The 24,230-nt window shown below is 46.0% G+C and overlaps 1 protein-coding gene across 1 annotated transcript; it reads right to left on the reverse strand.

Moving 5' to 3' along the window:
* Positions 1 to 294: 294 nt before the first annotated feature.
* Positions 295 to 22,953, reverse strand: LOC147445972 (DNA polymerase II subunit B4-like). The gene is made up of 3 exons (XM_086526141.1): positions 22,629 to 22,953; positions 22,045 to 22,163; positions 295 to 918 (listed from the first exon to the last, which is right to left on the reverse strand). The coding sequence occupies exons 1-3, from the start codon at positions 22,796 to 22,798 to the stop codon at positions 704 to 706; spliced, it is 504 nt and encodes a 167-aa protein (XP_086382267.1). The 5' UTR covers positions 22,799 to 22,953; the 3' UTR covers positions 295 to 703.
* Between the last annotated feature and the right edge of the window lie 1,277 nt (positions 22,954 to 24,230).

Here is a 24,230-nt window from a genome sequence, read left to right on the forward strand (position 1 = left end):
CAACAATTAAAACCCTTCCAGCTCAATCTCCTTCTGATTAACTCTTTAGCACTATGGCCCACACCCTTCAGCAGAGAGATGATTTTGTCATTGCAACACTATGGTATCAATAGAGCAATCCCCAATTCATGCCTTTAAAGTCGGACCTACAAGATTCTCATACTAAACTACTTACACAGACGAGCGTTGCAACAAATGGCTAAACTTGGTAGATGAAGCAAATGGCTAAACTGGGTACATGTAGCTTCACGACAGTCACAATGATAAATAAAATTTGAACATCACTTCAAAAAGGACTCCAAGAGAAACTTCAACAACACTCTGTTCCTTACAAAGCAACACATGCATAATCTCTGCATTCGAAAGTTTACAAAACACCTCCAATAAGGTTAAGATTTCAGAAGAATAACAGTTATGATATCCTGGCACCTTAATCAGGGGTAAGGAGTTCAATGATTTTACAAAAAAAAATGCCTCTACAGTTTCTATCGGGAATGTTAACCACAGCAAAATTGACACTGGGTAGCAGCATCTTGTCCATGTAGGTACTTGGCATACATTTTTGTTCTATATGCTTAGCCTTATAAGTCCTTCGATGTCGAGCCTCTTCCCAATACGCATTATGCCTGCTCTCACTAGCTGCTTGTAAGTTGACATCTACTTTGCCTGCCACGCTTTGAAAAGCATGAAAAACAAAAAGAACTTAAGAGTCTTTCATCACATGATCGTCTCTGTCTCCATTATCTTTCAAAGGTGAAACATCATCCTCCTTGGATAAGGGCGCGTTTTCTGAGTCCAAAGATTTATCTGCCACTTCCACATTCTCTTGACAAGCATTCACAACCTCTGACTTCCGTTTCTTTTCTTGGCCTTTCTCCTTGGCTTCTGACTTTTTGATAGCATTGTCTTTGCGAAACTCTGTGAATATAGAATATAAGCATGGGTAATCTCTCTCTCTCTCTCTCTCTCTCTCTCTCTCTCTCTCTCTCTCTCTCTCTCTCTCTCTCTCTGTGCGCGCCACTGCTGCTGCCCCCTGTGCGCGCCACTGCTTCACCCCCTGCGCGCGCCACTGCTGCTGCCCCCTGCGCGCACCACTGCTGCTGCTGTTTCACCCCCTGCGTGCTCCACTGCTGCTGCTGCTGAATCCGTTGTGGCTGACCTGTTGCGACTGCACGCTGCCAAGGCTGTAGCACTTGCCGCTGCCTCACTGTTGCAGCATTACCAAGTGCACCAGGCCCGCTGCCCCCAATCTCTCACACACGGATACATACCCACACACACACTACACACATACACGCATACACACAAGTACTCCCTCTCTTCCCCTTCCCCTCTTCTTCACAATATGAAGAGAGGGTAGTTACGAAGACAACCATGTCTTCCCCCATCATCAAGACGCCGGCATCGACAATGAAGACAACCTTCATGCTCACGAACAAGAGGCTTGCACAATTGGAGAAGGACATGAAAGAATGGCGGATGGAGAGAGAGATATGGGAGGAGGAGAAAGCCACCTTCATCAAGCTATGGAACGAAGAGAAGGAGGACATGAGAGCGGAAATCCAAAATCTCAAAGAGGAGAAGGAGAGAAGGGAACGGGAGAACGAGAAGGAGAGGGAGAGATGGAGGAAAGAGCAAGAAGAGATGAAGGAAATCGATCTCCTTCATGCTTCCATCACATCCCTCACCCCCGAGGAAGGAGAGATTAAAGAGGAGGCTAAGGAAGCCCTCAAGGAAGAGATCACCAAAGCCCTCACCGCAAGCATTGAGGACAAATTAGAGGCCACCAAAGAAGGATGGGTCGAAGTGGTCAACAAGAACATCAAGAAGGTAGCAAGAGAGGAAGCCCAAAAAGATGAGGTACTCATCGTACACACAACCATCGAGGAGGAGAAGATGCGACAAGCTCGCCGTCTCAATGTGCGAGTGACCGGCATCAAAGAAGAAGAAGGGTCTACACCCGAGAGCGATGGGAAAGCTTTATGCAAGAAAGTGGGATACAAGGAAGAAGAGATCCCTTTCTCCAAAGTTTGGAGAGCCGGCAAAGATCCAAAGAAGAGAGCTCTCATCCTCCAATTCGCCTCCGAGGAGTCTCGAACTTCTTTCCTCCGAAAGAGGGTCATCTTGAGAGGGCTAGAAGGCCCCCCGATTTATCTTGATGATGACCTCACAAAGATGCAACAAGATCACCGTCGCGCGTGCATGCCTAGAGTCCACCAAGCCCGCAAAGAAGGGAAGAAGGCAGTATATCGAGATGGTAGGGTTATCATTGATGGCAAGACCATCGCATAGGGACTCGCGGCCTGTGGGACACACGAGGAGATTCATGTCACGGTTTGGAATTGCAATGGAGACCTATGGACACACCCAGAGAGACTTGAGGAAGTGATGAGAGGTCGAGACATCATTCTACTTACAGAGACACACGAGAGCCCAGAGAGAGGGTTACCACGGATACATGGATTCCAGTGGGAGTCTATACATCGGGGATGTATGCGCCAGCACACCACTCGCGGCTCAGGAGGAGTGGCCATACTCTTTAGACAGGGGCTTCACAGCAGACTACAAATTGTTGCCCGGGACCCACAGGCCCGCTACATGTGGATTCGCCTCGAGCTCTCACGAGACAGGATCATCTACATTGCCCTTTGCTACTTTGCTCCCACAGGCTCCAGATTCGCCCCTATTGAGTAGGAGTCACCGTACGCATGCCTCACGGAGGAGATTATGGAGTACTCCACACTGGGTGAAGTCTTCCTTATGGGAGACTTCAATGCTCGTACGCGCAGTGAGCAGTGTGAGGCATATGACCACGAGGACCCAGAGGCACTACACACTCTAGATGAGGAGGCTACTATGAGAGATACAGCAGACAGAGCTCCAGTCACAGCCTACGGACGACATCTACTTAGACTTGGCTCCCAGCACCGTCTCGTTATTTATAACGGGATGGTCCAGTGGCCCACCTCAGGGGGCCTGACTTGTATGCCACATGGAGTTGCAGAGGGAGGGGGGAGTACAATCGACTATATTCTGGGACCCAGGGAGGCTACACACCTTATCACATCCTTCACCATTCCACCCATACCCATCGGAGCCGACCACACATACCTCTCTTTCTCCATCACCGGAGATACCATCCCACACAGCTCTACAGCACACACTCCACACACCACCATCCATTTCACACACGAGCTAGCCTCTCTTTACTCGGCCGAGGTCGAGCATGGCCTATGCCTCCTCCACCCATCCACACCACTCTCAGTTCTCACATCACATATCTCTTCCGTTCTCCACACTTCAGCTATTAGCTCTTTTCCACACACCACTCACACAGGACGCACTCCCCCCCCGGGGACTATGCCTCAGAACCGCTGGTATGATGATGAGTGCAGAGAGCTATACCCACGCCTCCGTGCACGGCGAGCCTTAGGAGAGATCACAGAGAGAGAGGCCAGACGGCATATGAAGACGCTGACACGCCAAAAGCGGCGAGCATTCGAAGAGGCACAAGAGCTTGAGCTATACCGCCTATTCATGAGCATGGATAGCGCGACGGCATGGCGCACCCTGCGCGAGCCACGTCCGACTACAGCTATTGAGGATCCACAGATATGGCATGATTATGCAGAGCGACTTTACGAGGTGCCAAGGCAGCCTCCTATCCCACAGCCACACGAGCCACGCCCCACGTGCTCCTCCTTCTTTACAGCAGAGATGGTAGAGAGGGCCATACGCCGCATGCAGCACAGACGATCAGCTGACCATACTGGATTACAGAGTGAGCACATCATCTATGCGGCCTCCACTATAGCCCCGTTGATTGCACATGTCTTCAATCGGGCTATAGGGGAGGGCTTCCCAGAGGAGTGGACACAGCACACCATAGTGCCTATCCACAAATCTGGCGACACCCTGGACCCAGGGAACTACAGGACTATCATGATTGGCCACACGATGGCCAAGCTATATGGAGCAGTACTTGAGGCACAGCTCAGCTACTACGCAGAGATCGAGGGTTTACGAGCTCCAGGCCAGGCAGGTTTCAGACGAGCTTTCTCCACCACTGATCACATCTTCGTTCTGCGCTGCCTCATTGATGGGGCAAAGGCGCGGAAGAAGAGGCTTTACTGCTGCTTTGTGGATTTCCGCAAGGCCTTTGACACAGTCCCACGCGAGAGACTCTTCCAGCGCCTTCACAGCATTGGGGTACCAACAGAGATGATTTGGGTCATATATGCTCTCTACGAGAAGGTGACGGGTCGAGTTCGTTGCCCAGGCGGTTTTTCAGAGACCATTGCTAGCACCATTGGTGTTAAGCAAGGATGCCCACTCTCCCCGACACTCTTTGGGCTCTACATCGACGAGATCTCCGACTACATACTGCGAGCAAGGGGAGAGGGGAGCGACTTGGCAGGTACTCCGGTCCACATCATGTTATATGCTGATGATATTGTGTTGATTTCAGAGTCACCCGAGGGCTTGCAACGCCATCTTGAGGCCTTGGACGAATTCAGCACACACAGGGGGGTTGACTGTGAACCTTGGCAAAACCAAGGTTATGATCTTTCACACATCCAGTGCAGTGAGGAGCGCTGCCACCTTCACAGCAGCAAGAGGACAGGTTGATGTAGTCACCTCCTATGTCTACCTTGGCATCACATTCACCAACCTACCAGGACCCTTCACTATGAGGCAGGCTGCTGCTGACAGGCTCACCCGAGGATATGCAGCTCTGGCCATGCTAGAGCGGAGATGCCACCAGGCACACTTTCAGGAACCCCGCACGAAGGGGTGGCTTTTCGACACCTTAGTCACCCCGGCCTTGATGTACTCGGCGGCAGTATGGGCACCAGGATTGACAGCTGACCAGTGGACACAGCTTGAGAGGCCACAGGTATGTATGATCTCACACTTGCTCCGCAGCAAGAAGACAGTGCCACATGACATTATTAGAGCCGAGCTCGCCACACCACCTATGGTGGTAGAGGCACTATTTCAGACAGTCTGCTTCATCCAGAGGATGAGAGAGCTACCTCCTGACAGACTTACTCGTAGAGCATTTGAGGCAGCTATACAGCTATCAGAGAGTGGGCATGAGAGAGCATGGTACTCACAGGTCAGAGCATGGTTTGAGGGACACGGTCTTGACATGGAGAGCCTACCACCATTCCAGTACGACCCCCACTCACCATATGTTCACCTCTCTCGCAGTGAGAGGAACTTGGTATTGAGACAGGATCTGTGGCAGCTATACACTAGGAGAGTCTGGGAGTCACCTGGCTTGGGGACGAGGATGTCAGATTACAGAGACCAGTTTCTCACCATATTGTCTAGGGGGTTCATACAGAGACCACGCTACATGGACACATATATGCCACATAGCTCACGAGTGGCGATTGGTCAGCTGAGAGTGGCTTCACACAGGTTAGAGATTGAGATCGGGAGACATACTGGTGTTCCCAGGGAGGAGCGAGTCTGCAGAGCCTGCACAGAGGAGGTGGAGAGTGAGGAGCACTTTGTATGTAGATGCAGGGCATACACTGAGATCAGAGGCAGGTATGAGACCCTATTCAGAGGACAGCCCACTCTCCGAGGGATCATGGACTCTCGAGATCAGAGACAGCTCGGACGGTTCTTACTAGAGATACAGAGCCATCGGGACACACTACTACAGCCACACACAGCTACACAGACAGAGGGGAGACAGTCGCAGCTCACAGACTTCTTTTAGAGGATTGCCGCCCCTCCCTCACCAGACACTCAGAGGGGAGTGACACTCCCACAGGCGGAGGTGAGCCGAGCTAGACGACGACCACGAGTCATAGGTTACAGGGGCGCGAGCTCCCACCACCGACAGATCGAGGAGATCCGAGCCCGGGAGCGCCGTGCCACTGAGGAGCGAGTGGCCCAGATGAGGGCCGACCCGACAGCTTTCATCCGGGTAGCCTTGGCACCAGACCCGCCCATGTACCACATCTTACACCCCCCCATTAGTACAAGATGGAGCTAGATAGCTTGATGCATTCTCATGATTGTACTACCTTGAGCATATAGACATGCATATACCCCTAGAGATAGAGCTCCATCCCTCCTCAGATACCCCACTACCTACATTCAGTTCAGTTTTGTATCAGTTCAGTTCAGTTTTGTTTCATTTGTCTTTTCGATAGACGGATGACATACACACCATGTACATTTGATTTGTCTCATAGGCCGATTTCAGCCTGACATAGACGTTAAAAATCTTTCTTTCTTTCTTTCTTTCTTTTCTTTTCTTTTCTCTCTCTCTCATGGAAAGCATCGGAGAAGTGCCAACGGCTTCCCCCACATGTAAGAAGACGCATCCCTCGCTGGCCGCCCACAAAGCCTCTTTCATACAGACAAGGAAGAGGATGTCGGCAATAGAGAAGGAAATGAGAAAATGGAGAAACAAAGTGGAGAAGGAGAGGAGCACTATTCTTCAAAGATGGACCGAAGAAAGAGATAGCATGTGTAGGAGGATCGCTTCACTCGAGGAGAAAGTGGTCATCCAAGATCCCATCATCTGAAATCTACAAGCAAAAGGTGGGCGGCTCGAAGAAGGCAAAATTCATCCATCCATGATGGAAGAATTGAATACCATGAGAGAAGAAATACGAGTTATCAAGAAAGGTGAGGAGAAAAATTCATGGGCCGCGGTCATCTCCGCAACACAAAAGAAAGTAGAGGAGGCCGAAAAATGGATTGAGGTTGCCAAGAAACGGAAAGGTAAGGAAGCTCCTTGTACACCCACTCTTATTAACATGACCCTCGAAGAGGAACAGAGGAGGAGGATGCGGGCTCTACATGTGAGGGTAACCGGCCTCAAAACATAAACAATGTTGAAAAAAAGGTCACAAGCCTCACATCCATGATGGGGGTGGACAAGCCTTCACACACAAAGGCATGGAGAGTGGGCAAGAAGAGTGATGGCCCGGGAGAATCTTCAAAAGGGAGAGCTCTCATACTACGCTTCCCCTCCTTGGAAGAGAAGAAGGAATTCTTGAGAAAGAGGCCTACTCTCAAGAAGACACGTATTTTCCTCGGTGATGATCTCACTTTCTCCACAGCTTGCGCATATGAGAGAGGTAATGCCAGAGATTATGACGGCAAGGGAGAAGGGAAAGATGGCCTTTTACAAAGATGGTCGGGTGGTGATTGTAGAGCGGCGCTCTACATGACGGTGTGAGACCTATGGGACCACATTGAAGATGGCTACTTGGAATCGTAATGGATCTATGAGGTTGGACGTTGGTGCCTTTGAGGACAGTTTCAGAGACAAGGACATTGTTTTCTTCTCAGAGACTGACTTATCAAGCCCCTGGACAGCTCATGCCACATGTGGTGGGATACAGATGGGAGACGGCCCACAAGACAGTTGCGAAATCTAAGCATGGGAGTAGAGGTTCAAGAGGAGTAGCAAGTGCTATTTAGGGAGGATTTACAGCCACTACTACATATTGTACGCAGAGATGATCATGCTAGATACATGTGGGTGAGGTTGAGAGCTGACACAAGCCGATTTCTATACATTGCCATATGTTACTTTGATGTTGCATCAAGTGAACAGTCGTCTTTCTCTATACCAGATGATGATAAATGGAAGTTTTCTAGGGATGGTGATATCATCCTCCTAGGGGACTTCAATGCCCGAACGGGTAACTCTCAAATAGTCTTCTACGACACTTCATATGAGATGCTTAGAGAGTTGAATGTGGGTGAGTTGGGGCTTGACAAATGCTCACATGACAAAGAGCAGACAGAGTATGGGAGATACCTCACAAAGATGACGATTGTACATGGGTTAGCCAAACTTAATGGCTTACAACGATTTCTTAGAGCAGCCAATTTCACATGCTTTCCACACAGACACGAGGCCAGTACAGTGGACTATGTTATGGCACAGCCAAGCTTATTCCTTGTATTCAGGATTCCATAGTGGGAGCCAGACCAGTGGCGTAGCAATGGATCATGCACTTTTGACATTTTCTGTTTCATTTCAGTATAGTACAAACCAGACGTCAGGAGGCAGGTCACATACATGTTATACATTTACACCAGAGACTGACTCGGTTTATACAGAGGAGATCTATAGCCGTCTATGCACAGTTGGTCCTCGCCTCTCAGTGGAGGAGTGCACGACTTTATTGACTGAGACACTGCATGGTGCAGCATCAAAGGCATACCCACACACTCAGCCGTGGGTCGGAGGCGATATTCTGGAAGCATGCCCCAAAATAGTTGGTATGATGAGGAGTGCAAAGAGATGAGAGCCCAGTTTCAGAGGAATCTTCTTTTAGGAGTCATCACTTACAGACAATCTCACATTGCTTCCCGACGCCTTGTGCGACGGAAGAAACGAGCTTACTTGGCCCAGATGGAGAGAGACTTGTATCAACTATTCTTGACTACAGACTCAAGAGAGGCATGGCGATTCTTTCATGAGCACTTCCCTCCCCCAGTGATTACTTGTCTTGATGAGTGGGGCCAGTATGCCTCATCATTATATATGATTCCTTGACAAGACCCCCTTCTAGATCCTACAGAGCCATGCCCACCTATCAGCACCTTCTTTACCTCTGAGATGGTAAAGAGAGCCATTGACAAGATGAGGACCAGCAGGGCATATGATCATGATGGTCTAGTAGCACTTTACACATGCTAGAGATATGTTGGTAGAGGTTCTTGCAGTGTTGTTCGATTGTGCCATGTGTGAGGGGTTACCTAAGACTTCGAGGTTGTCTACTATTGTGCCCATCTTCAAAGCAGGTGATCCTATAGAGCCTGGGAATCACCGCACTATTATGGTTGGGCACACATTGGCACGGTTGTATGCATCCATTCTTGAGCAGCATTTGAGTTATTGGGCAGAGGGTGAGGGTGTACGAGCAAAGGGCCAGGCCGGTTTCAGGAGGGGTTTCTCCACTCTTGATCATATTCTGACACTCAGAGACATCATTGAGGAGGGCAGGTCACATGGGAGACGGACTTATTGTAGCTTTGTGGATTTCCGCAAAGCATTTGACACGGTACCGAGAGCTCGATTGATGCGCAAACTGTAGGAGATGGGGGTGCCCATAGTGTTGATTTGGGCGATTATGGCTCTATACATATCAGTGATGGGACATGTACGCACTCCGGAGGAGATATCTGATTTAGTTCAATCCACCATTGGGGTGAAACACAGTTGCCCATTGTCTCCTACTCTATTTGGTATGTATGTTGATGAGGTGTTTGATTACATTGACAGAGAGGGTGATAGAGGTGCCCAGCTGACAGGGACATGGATCCCGTTGTTATATGCCGATGATATTGTGTTGATCTCTGACTCACCACAGGGTATGCAGCGACAGTTGAATGCATTACACAGTTTTGCAGAGGATAGTGGATTGTCTGTAAACCTTGGTAAAACCAAGGTTATGGTGTTTAACACCACACCACAGTGGATCAGGAGATCAGCACCGACTTTCACATATGATCAGGAGATTGTAGAGTATACAAATGCATACACTTACCTTGGGGTTGTCTTCACTGGGCCGAGGTTTTCTTTGGGGAGAGCGGCAGAGACTAGACTGACTAGAGCTTTTGCGGCCTTGGGAGGCTTGGAGAGGATGTGTTCGTAGGTTCAGTTCCAAGAACCTCAGACAAAGTTATGGCTCTTTGATACTTTAGTAGCCTCAGCTATGTTGTATGGGGGACCTTCTATAGGTGAGGATGGTTGAAGACGTATGGAGAGGCCCATGGTATCTATGATCTCTCGACTGATCAGAGCCAAGGCCTCCGTACCCCACGCTATCATTCGAGCAGAGCTAGTTGCCCCTCCTATGGAGATTGTAACTACGTCAGACTTTGTAAATAATTAATGTATTTACAAAAAAAAGAATTATCTAATTGGTTGTGTGCACATCAGAATAGATCTAGCAGTTCTGGGGCCTCACGTGCGCCCAAGTTTGGGCAAGAGCACCTCAGGGAGACCTAGCAGAAAATACCCTAAAGCCCTAGTGATTGGGAAATCGGGTCTTCAATGAAGGGATAGATAGTAGCCTCAGATTTCACGCTCAAAAAATTACGCGCGCTAGTGCAAGCACAGGAATGAAATGGGGTCCTTAGAACAACAATAACCCTAAGACCTGAATTATTTTTACGACCTTAGGATAAGTCAATTAAATTATTTTAAATTGTCTATGCTGGACCAAATGACCGGACAAGTGCAAACAGGTAATGCCAGAGCAGTGTTGGTACGGTATTACATTGGGGAGCAGCTAACATTTTCATTGGTTGCATCTATGTGTGCAGTTGTGCACTTAATTACACTTTTCATTAATTAGCATAGAACTTTTAAAGTCAAAAGTTGAATGGTTTTTAAATTATTAGGTGTGCCACTTGGCACACTTACCCATGCAATCTCTCAATCTCTCTCTCTCTCTCTCTCTCTCTCTCTCTCTCTCTCTCTCTCTCTCTCTCTCTCTCTTCTCTAGCTGGCTATGTGAGAGCAACCCCTCCCCCTCTTGCCAGGTTGGCAGTGCACTATCCCCCCCCTAAGTTGAACGTCCTCTACGCAGTAAAGCTCTCCATTGAAGCTTGAGAGCAGCACCTTGTGGTGTATGTGGAGCCTCTGAGCACCCATCACCTAGAGCAAGGCCTCTCATGGTTGTAGGCAGCTGTGCGAGAAGTTTCATCGCGTAAAGTAGTAGAAAACTCTCTTTCTCCCTCGTCTAGCTGCTGCAAATTCTCTGTTTTCAGCCCCTAATCACCTATATTACGGTGAATTTCAGCAAAGTCTTAATAGAATCTTACTCCTCTCAATCTACTCAACACATACACAGAGTTTGGAGCGTTTCCATCGCGAAAAGGACCTCCATTTCGGCATAGGAACGCGCTTAGGTAAAAATTTCAGGTTATGTGCAGAAAATTACAGCAAGCGTGTGTGCATGCGTTTTGCATGTTTCTTTCATGGGTTGATTGCAGGAATGATTATGTCCGAAGAGACACAATTAGCGGAAGATAAACTCTCATTTATGAGAGCTTCCGATGAGTTTTGTGGAAGGTAGACTCTTGCCTACGAGAGCTTCCCAAAATCTCACAAAAGAAGAAAGATCCTCTCAGTAGTCAGAGAGTAGTTCTTCTACTCTCTCTCAGTCAAAAGTAGAAAAAGGACAAGAAAGAATAGAGGACTGGCTTTTGCCCCATTCCTATGCTTGTAAAGATTTTGTAAAGATTCTCCCTTAGTAATAAAGATATTCTCTTTATGGGGGGGGGGGAACCAGCCCATCTTCTGGTCCACAATGATGTGTCAAGCATTCTCTCTTTCTCTCCAAAGTCTCTCGAGTATATAAATTGCATTTAACAGCCAATTTTCGCTTCCGTATTTTTGTGACAATGGTATCAGAGCAAGGTCATATCTCTCTTCCTTAAGGGATTGACGACTCTTGGCAGACTGCAAAAATGGGAGGGCACGAGATAGAGTTCTCTCTCCTTCAACAGCAAGTGGTAGAGTTGCCAAAAGCTCTCTCCCATCCAGAAGTCCAAAAGATTCTCCATACTCTTGAGAAAGGGAACGAGAAAGTGCCGTTGGGGACGGCAGAAATCCCACAGAACCCAAAGGCGCCAGAACCAAAAAAAGATCCTTTAATTGGAACCTCCCACATGCACGAGAGGCAGAGGAAACCTCCAGAACGTCATGTGCGGTTTAATCCAAAGGTTCAAGAGCAAGATCCTCCTGATTCTCCCCAGTTTTCTTTCATGAAGGATCTGGATGACATAATCGCTCCAGAAGACATGTTTTTTGACGATCCATCGCAGCAAGAAGTGCATTCAAGGGAAAGGACTCCTGTCCACAAGGAGTCTAAGCATAGAAAGGAGCACCATAAGAGGAAGCACCACAGGCAAAAAACATTCAAGTCAAGAGACAAAGATGTAAAATTCGACACCTACAATGGACGACGTGATAATGACAAAGCTTTGGCTTTCATCAGCCAAGTTGAAGTTGCATTTGCAGAAGGGAACTTTAAAGAAAGATCCAAGCTTCGCCATGTCAGTATGTACCTGAAAGGCACCGCCAGCAATTGGTGGTTAACACTGATCTTAGAAAATCGCAAATCCCGAGATTTGATTGTTTTCAATAAGGAGTTCTACGCACAGTTCCTTCCTCCAGACTATGAGGAAGAGGTAAAGAAAGAATGGGATCGACTCTCACAGTCAGAGAACGAAACTGTTCCACGCTATGTGGATAGGTTTTGGGACATTCTCTTGAAAGTCACTCCATTCAAGAAGATTGAAGATTCGGAGAAGATGCGCAAGTTTGAAGCAGGATTGCATGAAGCCTTGCAAAAGGCTATGAAGATTTACCCTCGAGGTAACTTGCAGATACTTATGGAATCAGCTCGCATAAATGATGGAATACATGACAAGGGTACTCCCAAGAAGATGGAGCAAAGCACCTATCATGCCAAGCAGAAGGCTCTCCTTGAGCAGCCTACCTCTACTTCTTCTCAAAAGAAGAAAAGAACCGCCTCCGATGCAGAAGCAAAGCCAAATCAGCCCAAGAAAGGGAAATATCTCTCTCCTGTTGAATTGAGAACCTACATCAGCGAAGGAAGATGCTTCAAGTGTGGACAAATTGGACATATGAAGGGTGATTGTCCTACCAAAACCCCGCAACCACCCTCTTCTAATGCAGTCCCAGATGCACAGGGGAATACAACCAAGGATGGGAAAGAAAGAGGGGTAGCATCAACAACCAACAGGCTCTTATTTTGTTTGATCCTGGCATTACAGACAACTTCATCTCTACAAAGCTAGCCGATGACCTGAATTTACAGCCCAACCGTTTTGGAATTTCTATTCAAGCACAATCTGCTTTCAAAGGACAGAACTCCAGTTCTACTCCAATCAGGGAAGCTGAATTTAAAGGTCGACAACTACAAAGATCAAGAGTCTTTCTTACTAGCTTCACTTAGAAGAGTGTGATGTTATCTTGGGAATGCCTTGGCACTACAAGATGCATCCCATTCCTGACTATGTTCAAAAAACTTTATCCTTTGATCGTAAAGGAAAGGAATATCTTGTACTTACGATGCAGGTGATTGGCGTATCCCCATTGCCAATCACATTGCAATCAAGAAAGCAATGAAAAAGTGTGTTTCAACGTACTTGATTTTTGCAAGAGAGAGAGATGTGTCTGCTTCACAACTTTCTTCCTATTTAGAGCAAAAAAGACTTAAGTTATTAGAAAGTTTTAAAGATTGTTTTGCAGATGAACTTCCAAATGAACTCCCACCTCCTCGACCTGAGGATCATACAATTGATTTGATCCCATAAAATTATCCTCCAAATCAGCCCCCTTATCGAGTTAGTCTAATGCAGCAAGAGGAAATCCTCAAGCAAGTTAACGAACTTTTGGAGAAGGGCTTAATAAGACCTAGTACTTCTCCATATTGTTCACCTATCTTGCTAGTACAAAAAAAGGATGGCACATTCCGCATCTGCATAGACTATAGATCTTTAAAGAAGATCACAATCAAGAATCGATTTCCAATCCCTCGGATTGATGACACTCTTGATAAGTTACAAGGAGCAAGTGTCTTTAGTCGTATAGACTTGAAGAGCGGGTATCATCAAATCAGCATAGCTCCTCAGGGTGTGCATAAGACTTCATTTAGAACTACTTTTGGGTTGTATGAATTCTTAGTGATGCCTTTGGGACTCACTAATGCACCAGCCACATTCAACAGAATGATGGATAGAATCTTTCACTCATAGAGAAGATTTACAGGCGTTTTCTTCGATGACGTCTTAATCTTCTCAGAAACGGAAGACAAACACTATAAGCATCTCGCACTAGTGTTTGAAGAATTACACAAACACAAATTATTTGTGAATGCTAAGAAGAGTGAGTTCTTTCTAAAAGAAATCCATTATTTGGGCCATATAGTATCTCACAACCAGGTGAGGATGGACCTTGATAAGATTCAAGCAGTTGTAGAATGGCCTACGCCACTACAGTACATGATGTACAAAGTTTTCTTAAGCTCTGTTCCTATTATCGACGTTTCATTCGAGCCTTTGCCGCTATAGCAGGTCCCCTCCATGATCTGACAAAGAAGCGGATTCCATTTCATTGGGAGCCTGGACAAAAACAAGCTTTTGAAAAGCTTAAGTATCTACTCAGTCACGGACCTGTTCTCACCGTCCCTGATCTTCACAAACCTTTCGAGGTATACTACGATGCATCTGGAGATTGTGTAGGAGCAGTCTTGAACCAAGAGGGTCACGCCATAGCCTACGAAAGTCGGCGCCTTAAAGATGCAGAGTTGCATGCTTCCATATATGAGAAAGAGTTAATGGCAGTAATTCATGCTCTTTCCATTTGGAAACATTATCTGTTAGGACCTGATTTTATTATCAAGACAGATCATCAGAGTCTTCGCTACTTTCTCACACAGAGAAAGTTATCAGAAAAGTAGATGAGATGGGCCAACTTTCTTTCAATGTTCCATTTTCAGATTTTACACACTTCTGGAACAAAAAATGCAGTTGCAGATGCTCTCTCCAAGCGACCAAAGATCAATGCACTGACAACGATTTATCATGAGGAACTAGAATCTCTCAATGAGATGTATCCTCAAGATCCAGACTTCGCTACAATTTGGGCAGATCTTCAAGCTGGTCACTCAAGGCCACCTTATTCCATTAGGGATAGGGATAATACGCTCTATCGTCAACAAGCAATATGCGTAGCTCAACCCTTACGACAGAAGGTGATGGATGAAGCACATAATTCTCCTTATGCTGGGCATCGGGGAATTGCTGCTACCACTAGTGCCCTCGAAAGATATTTCTTTTGGCCAACACTTTGTGCGGACATTGAAAAACATGTACGTGAGGTGTTAAGTCTGCCAAAAAGTAAAATATGACAGACATAAAGTTTATGGCAAGCTTCAGCCACTCCCTGTGCCTAACACGCCATGGGAAAGTATTTCCATGGATTTTATTACGGATCTTCCTAGATCCAAGAATGGAAATGATGCAATTTGGACTATAGTAGACAGATTCAATAAGCAAGCACATTTCCTTCCAGTAAAGAAGACGATCAAAGATGATCACATGGCTAGAATATTTCTAGCTCAGATTTTTAAACACCATGGATTGCCAAAGACTATTGTCAGCGATAGAGATCCTTGCATGACTAATCTATTCTCTCTCTCTCTCTCTCTCTCTCTCTCTCTCTCTCTCTCTCTCTCTCTCTCTCTCTCTCTCTCTCTCTCTCTCTCTCAGTTTTCACTTATTAATTTAAGTGACTTTCCAACAAAAGTAGGTAGGGCAATTTGGGTAAGAAAATATATAAACAAACCAAGGTTAGCCCTAAACAGCAGATGAGCAAGGAGAACAGTAGGCCATTGGCGACAGGTTCCCCCCTCTCTCGGCAGACTCTCCAAGATTCCCTTGGCGACCCCATCAGCCCTAGCGTTTTGCCCATCGCCAGCCCCCATCTTGCCTTGGCGTTTTCAGCAATTCTGGACAACAGTAGCCCCTTTGCATCTAGCGTTTCCTATCGCCAGCAAAGCCACCAGATCAGCGTTTTCAGCAGCAGATGATCTTGCATTTTCAGCCCTAAAACACTGCAAACAGCAGCGTTTTTGTCAAGCAGTTTCAGCCCCCAAAAACGCAGCCAAATCTGCGTTTTTTCAGCAATCCAAACAGCCCGGAAATTCAGCGGTCTTTCACATCAGATTTTTAGCCATAGTTACAGGGGACTCGGGGGACGGACCCTAGGGACGGGGGACGCCCATTTCCGGGACGGGGACGGGTGGGGACGGACGGAAAAAGAGCTGCCAAGTGGGAACGCAGGCAAAACGTCCCGAGGACGGCAGGGGACGGCAAGGAACGGCAGGGGAGGGGAGGGGACGCCAGGGGATGGGAGGGGACTTTTTTAAAAATTTAAAAACCTGATCATTTCTAGAGGCTAGTTTCTCTCCAATAGCCATATGTTTGAACTTCGAAGCACCCCAATGGCTATAAAAGCCACCCTTTGGTCTATTTAGTGTAAATCTGTGGTCAAAGTGATGCTCTATGTGTGTGGCATGTGTATAGGTCAAAAAATGCCAAAAAAACTCTTCTTTTTTTTTTGCCGTCCCGACCCCCGTCCCCGTTTCCTGACTTTTGCCGTCCAGTCCCCGTTCTCGTTCCCGACCCGCCGTCCCATGTAACTATGTTTATAGCAGATAGCGTTTTTGAACAACAGTTAGATCCATCCCATTTCAGCCCTATTGTCGTCATCGCCGTCCTAGTTGTCGTCGTCGACATAGCCTAGTTTTGCTTCCAGCACATGCATCAACTTTGTACCACTTTGTCCAATCAATCGTAGACCACTCTCGCCAACGAGACTGGGGCCTTCCAAGGAGGGTTTTACAATGTCTCTGGTGTCGTATCTCTCTTCTCTCTATCTCTCAGTCTCATACACTTGCACGCACAGTATCCACTCACTTTGTTCGTAATCACAGCACTCTCCATCAAGAACGGAAGGCTCTCCCTTCCATAAGAACTAAAAGGAACCTTGAGCAAATATGGATCACTCATCTTGAGAAAGAACAACATTCATTCCGCTGCACCTTACATTGGTATCAGAGCTTTGGCAGTGTTATGTATCACTCAAGGAAAGAACCACAAGAATCACAAGATTTTTTTTTTGCTTGTTGCGATCGCACGAACCCAAGTTCGCTTGGGCATGTCGATTCCTAATCGTGTTTTTAAAGAGTGACAGGAATCCAAAGAAAGAAGGGCTTGTCCAGCCTCCCCTTGTGTCTCTTTTCACTCATTGAGAGCGGACCGTGCACTTAGCGGTCGGCCAATCGACGTGAGGTGGGAAAAAGCAACCTTGGTGTGAGCACAAGGCCGCCAAGGGGTACGCCCGCAGAAAGGAGTAGAACTCAAGTGAAGAGAAGATCCTTCTCAAGCACGGTTTGCAAGCAAAAGAAAACCTCAAGAACCCCAAGAACCCAAGTTCCTCGTGAACTTAAGAACCAAAGATCCTAGTGCATGGTCGTCACCCGAAGCGGAATGGATACTTCGCATACAGGTGATGAGCTTGAGAGAGGCGACGAAGAGTTCTCCCCACCAAGAATTTTTCCGACCCTCCCCCTTCGCCATCTACGCCACGATTTGGACCAACTTCTATGGAGGCGATGGTCAAGTCAATGTTGGGCATGATGGCACAACAACAAGAAACGAATCGAGTTGCATTGACACAATTAGCAAGCAAAGCAAAACAACAGGAAGCTAAGGACCGCGAGCAAGAAGCAAATCGCATTGCTTTAGAACGCGAGCGCGACGCACAAAAGAAACGAAAAGAACTAAGAAAGGAGGAAGCGGTAGCACGAAACGCGGCCTTGGAGATCGAGCGAGAGGCTCAAAGAGAACTCCGCAGTCAAGAGTTGATTCGACAAGTGCTTGCCTCGAAGTCCGAACCAACCAAAGATCGTGGGAGTTTCTCAAGTGACACAAGCGACGATGCGGATTCCAACAACCCAGTCACAAAGAAGTTGACTTTCAGTAAGTATGGTGGTAAGATGGATGCTACGGTTATTCATTCTTGGTTGCATCAATTTAATGCTTATTTTGCGACAACTAAGAAGACAGAAAATAGCAAGGTTTTGACGACGGCTATGTACCTTGCCGGTGATGCCATCAATTGGTACCACGCATGGCATGGCAAGAGGCACAATTAGCCGCGCACCTAGAGGAAGCCGACGAACTCACGCCCCTTTCCTTCAATTGGGTTGATTTTCAAAACAAGCTCAAGGCGCGGTTTATGCCACCTCAGTACCTTGCACGATTGAAGGACGATTGGCGCGCTCTCAAGCAAAATGGTATGCCGGTTATGTCTTTTTCTATCATGTTTTGCAGCTAGGTACCCAATTACGCAAGTCGGATGATGAACGCAAAGAGGCATTCCTTTATAGACTGGACGAGTATATCAAGCATGATGTTGAAATGCTCGATCCAATCGATCTCAACAAGGCGGTAGCGATTGCTCTCGCACAGGAGATGAAGCACAACAAGGGAAAGCCAAAGGAGAACAAGACTTCCACAAGTACCTCGCAGACTTCTCAGAACCCTCAAAACGGTAAGAACGGTAACTCTTCTAACCAATCTTCCAACAGTCTCTCAGAAAAGAATTCTTCCAATGAATCTAAGGGTAAGGCTAACACAATTGCTAAACCTAAGCTTACTCCGGATGAAAAGGTAGCACAAGGAATTGTAGGAGGATACATCGCGTCGGAAGAGCAAAGCACTTATTCTAAGGAAGGTCGTTGTTTCCATTATCACATTAAGAGTCACATAAAAAGGACATGTCCTAAGCTTGAATCGAATGAATCTAAAGAATCCACAGATTCCACTTCCTCTGTCAATGACTCAATGCAATTAATGATAACACTAGTGTGCCCCAAGTTGACCCTCCCATTGATGATTCTCTCATTAAATATGACGGGGCAACGTTTTGTCATATTGTTTGACCCAGGTAGTATGCATGATGTGATCAGTCCCTCTCTTGTTGAGAGAGCCCGCCTAGAAGTTAGTCAGAGATCTCCTATCGAGGTCTCTCGCTTTGTTCCCGGTATGGACGCTCTTATCATGGAGGAGTGCCTTGATGTGTTGTTTGCAATTCAAAAAGCTACCTTCACTAGAAGATTTGTTGTCTCTCCTCTCTCAGGATGTGATATGATTTTGGGCATTCGATGGTTTCGTGATGCTAACCCTCTCATTGATTGGGAGGCTAACACTTTCAATCTCAATGCAAAAAGTGATTCTCCCATTGTCATTCATGGAGAGGACATTGTTCATTCTCCATCTCTCATTGCTAATATGCAGGACAAGATAGAACGGATTCATGAGAAGGAGACTCTCTCAGTCCCTTCTTCTCCAAAGCATGACACACTGGATTTGCATGATTGTGAGCAACATGATGATTTGATTGACAATGATCAGCATGATGATTTGGATGATAGAGACAAGCATGATGATTTGCATGATCAAGATGTGATTTCTCACGAGCATGATGATTTGCATGATCAAGATGCACAAGCATGATGAGTTGCATGAAGAAGATGTAATTGTTCACAAGGATGATGTGTTAGTTGATGCTTTTTCTAGGGAAGCTAACCTTGTTGCAGATTCGATCAATCACGAAGGATCGATCTTGGCTCTCGAGACTAGGTCCAAAGAACCCTCACAGGAAGTATTATGAGTTCGCATGATTAGTACGCACGCATTGTTCGAGTGTTTCATTCGTGATCGTTTCCTGTATTTTAGTCAACGTCTTTATGTGATCCCTTTTCCTAGGCATGACATATTGTACGTTGAGCACGTTTCTCTCATGGATGAGCACGAACGTATGCGGATTTCTCATGAAAAGCTGAAAAGTATGTATGTAAGGAAGTCACATTCCATGTCTCTTCCTTGCATGACACATTCATAGAACGAGCACATGAAAGTGTGAGCACCAAGCGTGGGCATTTCCGTTGTGATTTGCCACAATTGATTGATTTATATCATAAAGACAAGATTCGATCTCATTCTTTGCGTGTGTGTGGTGAACGGTTTGGCACTCCGTCTATTTGTTCATCTACATTGCATGCACAGTCTTTAAGAAAGACCAGATTTTTTCCACTTACTTTACATGGAATAGGTATGTTCATGTTTTTGTGTTGGAAATGGTTTCAAGAATTTTCAGCCATGGAGATTATTGAAGAAGGAAGAAGCACGACTCTAGTCGAAGTTGAAGCATTGAAGATGACTTTGTGTCGCTTTCGGCGCGGCCCAAAGAAGCAAGCGTTGCAAACCTTTATGAAGTTCAAGTACCGCATGACCCACACATCAGAGTGGGCCGGCGAAGAGTCCCTTCCAGGATTCCCGATGCTATTGGCGATCTCCCTCGACGCCATACAGTTCGGTACCAGTACCTCACTTTAAAAAGGAGCGGATGTCACGTGACACATCCAACCCTATGTGTCCGTGGACAAGCTACACCATAACAGGGTTTCCGTCAGTCCAGTCAGTCTAGATTAGAAGTGATCTGGCACTTTTGTGAGTCTATTCGTAGACCGTAAATGCCCAGTCACTTAGCATAGATGCATATCCTCTGGATACACACCGCATGATCATTAGCATTCCCATCAGAATCCATTAGAATCAGTTAGGGGATTTTTCCAGTGCATTTAGCCTATTTTTCCTATTTTTGACATTTTTCACTTATTAATTTAAGTGACTTTCCAACAAAAGTAGGTAGGGCAATTTGGGTAAGAAAATATATAAGCAAACCAAGGTTAGCCCTAAACAGCAGATGAGCAAGGAGAATAGCAGGCCATTGGCGATAGGTTCCCCCCTCTCTCAGCAGACTCTCCAAGATTCCCTTGGCAACCCCATCAGCCCTAGCGTTTTGCTCATCGCCAGCCCCCATCTTGCCTTGGCGTTTTCAGCAATTCTGGACAGCAGTAGCCCCTTTGCATCTAGCGTTTCCTATCGCCCAGCAGAGCCACCAGATCAGCGTTTTCAGCAGAAGGTGAACCAGCGTTTTCAACAGCAGGTAATCTTGCGTTTTCAGCCCTAAAACACTGCAGACAGAAGCGTTTTTGTCAAGCAGTTTCAGCCCCCAAAAACGCAGCCAAATCTGCGTTTTTTCAGCAGTCCAAACAGCCTGGAAATTCAGCGATCTTTCACATCAGATTTTTAGCAGATAGTGTTTTTGAACAGTAGTTAGATCCATCCCATTTCAGCCCTATTGTCATCATCGCCGTCCCGGTTGTTGTCGTCGACATAGCCTAGTTTTGCTTCAGTCACATGAATCAACTTTGTACCACTTTGTGCAATCAATCGTAGACCACTCTCGCCAACGAGATTGGGGCCTTCGGAGGAGGGTTTTACATCTCTGGTGTCGTATCTCTCTTCTCTCTATCTCTCAATCTCATACACTTGCACGCACAGTATTTACTCACTTTGTTCGTAATCACAGCACTCTCCATTAAGAACGGAAGGCTCTCCCTTCCATAAGAACTAAAAGGAACCTTGAGCAAATATGGATCACTCATCTTGAGAAAGAACAACATTCATTCCGCTGCACCTTACACCTCTGGAGATGCTCAATGGCCTATCACCCAGAGGAAGTTCAAAAGCGGGAGAACAATGTGTACGCTATGTAAACATCAAGGTAGTATGTACGATGAGTGTAAAACAAACCACTATGGGAATGCATAGTGCCATGAGATGTGGGCACGATCCCAACTGAACGACCTTGCCCATGTGCACAGCAAGACGCATCGACACTACTTCGAGAGCCGGCTGAAAGAATCCCACTGACTGCGAAGAGTATGCAGCAGCTCAGTCCAAATGGCTATCAAAATGGTAAATGTAGGGGAGGATTGTGAGCCCAGACTGTGGGCACATGGAGCCTTCCACATGGTCCAAAGCGTGATGCTGCAAATCGTGGTGAAAATTGTGTCCCACGAATGGTTGTGTGATTACTCTGTTTTCAGCAGAAAATCAGTCTTCCATTCTCTCTGATATTCACTCTCCTTATAGTATAAAAGCAACACATTATTGTGTGCACAAAAATAAACCAAAAAATTCGGCTTGTATTACCTTCATTAATAGAGAAGTGGAAAGGTGTGTGAAAGAGACAACATAAAGAAATTGCAATGTTTCATATCATACCATGGTGGACATCATTTTTGAAGAGGTTCAATGGGCAAAACTTAAGGGTGTCAAAGGCGAATTACCCATTCATGAATCCCTATCTTCTTCGGCTTCATGCAATCTTAAATTTGGCAAAGCTTAGCTAATTGTGTGGTCGAATTTTGAACCATGCAAGAGTAACTGCACAATATCTATCCCAAGTTGACTTAATAAATGACCATCAACATCATCTCACAATGCTCAATCTTCAAACACAAGCAAGATCCATTCTTATTTGTTAGTAACTTCTTACAAATTAGAGCAAACTGATCACAAAATAGAGTTTACTCTAACCTTCCAGGGCAGCTCTTAAGGGCTCAAGAAACTCTATAAAATCAGTATCTTCAATAGCCTTCAAGACATCTTCGGCATTTATTGTTTGCCTCTTGGACTCTCTACATAAGTCATTTGCGCTGGGGAAAAACCAAAAAATAAAAAATCTTATACATGTGCAAATGTAAATCGGCACCCAAGTTAGAATTCATGTGTTGTTAATCACATTAAACTGTGGCTTGCACATGATCAGCAAGCTGATCCTTCGAGGAGCATGCTAAACACCAGGCTATCATGCATAATCACATCAAACATGGTCCGGGGATGCAATTTTGAGAAAATATAGCAAATCCTGTGGCACATACCATACATGAGGAGATGATTGAGACAATCAGAAGCCAAAGCTAACGCATGCACATTCTACCTGGGCAGCTCCATTTCCCTCAAGTACACACGCATAGTCACAAAATGCCAAAAGAATCAACAATGACTTAATTGAGTGTCAGAGAGAATTTGTACACATTAGCAGGTTTTCTACCCAAGGAAAACTGCTTGAATTTGAAGCAGAGGAACAGAAAATACAGAAGTAAGTATCTTGACCTTACGTGGCAGAAAGATAGTGAATGAAGACCTTCGCAGCCTCGGAGAAGGCGATAACAGCTTCCTTGTGAACCGAAATTTCTTTTTTGTCGACCATGTCCTTGGTAAGCTCTGCTAGCTTTCCCTTTACCACTCTCCTTACAATGGTGCGGGGTAGCTCCTCTGCGTCCGCCATCTTTGGTCGTCTGCCTCACAAAGGCGGGAAATAACTCGACAATTGCACGAAACCTCGAAGGTCCGGGACTCCGGTTTGAAGTCAAGGATAGGCGATGTAACTCGGTTTGAACTCAAGGGTCATAAACCGGGGCCTGGAGCAAGCACCCTTCAAAAACCTTGATCAGAGGAACAGGAGGGCGTTCAATCATGCCACGTTGCACCGAGCGCATGTAGGCACTAGCAAGCACCCTCCAAAAACTTTGATAAGAGGAATCGGAGGGCATTCAGTTGTGCCATGTTGCACACGACGCTCGAAATTTGTCTCGATGGGAACTCAAGACGTGCTACGCAAGAGAGCGAGAGAGAAGGGGGGGGACCTATACTTCAACGTTTTTTTTTGGAAAAGAAAAGAATTGCATTAGATGAATTGACAAAACTTGGTGATAATAAATACAATCTTCATACAACAAATTCTAACATAGTGATCAGCCCCGACTTTCACGTTCGCTACCATCCCTTTCGTATTGGTCCACAATTTTTTCAATATGCTCATGGATAATATCATGAGAAAGGAGCAACATACTAGAAAGCTTCATCACAACGTCTCCTTTCTTCTTGCTTTACATAGTGTTTGAGGTGCCGAAGACACATAAGAGCTTGATTCTTGGAGTTCTTGTATGCAACGATGCTAGTAAGATGAGGAAGCCCATAAATTGTCTCCACAAAAATATGCTAATGAAGTGCATTTCATTAGAATAGATTCCTAATGAGAATTACAAGAGTGCTTGGGTGGAGAGAGCGACAGAAAGCATAACACCTAGTTAGATAGCATCAACAATACTTTTAAAAGAGAGAGAAATTAAACTATTGACAACAGTTGAGGACCGGATTTGCATGGAGCCGGTCCCCCCTCCAAAAGGCTTTGTATTATGGTTTCTCCCATCAAGAGAGACATTGTACAATACAATTCTTTGTGTTCCTTCAAGACTAGCTAGTGCAATGAAGATGAAAGCTTCATGCACTAAGCAAAACACTTAGTAAACAGAACTTTAATTATCCCCGTTCTTAGACCCAAGACCTCACACACCTTCGAAGATGGTGAGAGCTAGCAGGGTATGAGAGTAGATTGAGAGAAAGAAGGAGTATCTTACGAGAAAGATGTACATCTCCTCACATAATCACTCATATTAGCATAGCTTAGCTTAGTAATTAGCTTGGTAGAGGAGATGAGCATGCATTGAAGCTTGGCTCTTGGTTGGATTTGCATCCACATGCCAAGAGTGTGTCGATGTAGGCTTCTATCTCACAAGCTTGGAGTAGGTGTGAGGAGCTCTCCATTAAAGCTTGGGAAGAGATAGTCTTCTCTTTCTTCACACATAGACTGTGTGAGTGTGTGAGTGTGATAATGCCTTGCAAAAATCAGCCCCCTCTCTCTCTTGGGCGAGCCCTCT

Source organism: Adiantum capillus-veneris, chromosome 12 (genome assembly GCF_014529385.1).
Source record: "Adiantum capillus-veneris isolate H3 chromosome 12, ASM1452938v2, whole genome shotgun sequence".
In the NCBI taxonomy this organism is placed as follows: domain Eukaryota; kingdom Viridiplantae; phylum Streptophyta; class Polypodiopsida; order Polypodiales; family Pteridaceae; genus Adiantum; species Adiantum capillus-veneris.

Coding starts and splice junctions, on each gene's coding strand:
- LOC147445972 (XM_086526141.1), bottom strand. CDS start 22,798: ATGGCGGACGCAGAGGAGCTACCCCGCACCATTGTAAGGAGAGTGGTA. Junction 22,164..22,628: donor ATTCACTATCTTTCTGCCAC/GTAAGGTCAAGA, acceptor GTTTTTCCCCAG/CGCAAATGACTTATGTAGAG. Junction 919..22,044: donor CTTAAGAGCTGCCCTGGAAG/GTTAGAGTAAAC, acceptor CTATATTCACAG/AGTTTCGCAAAGACAATGCT.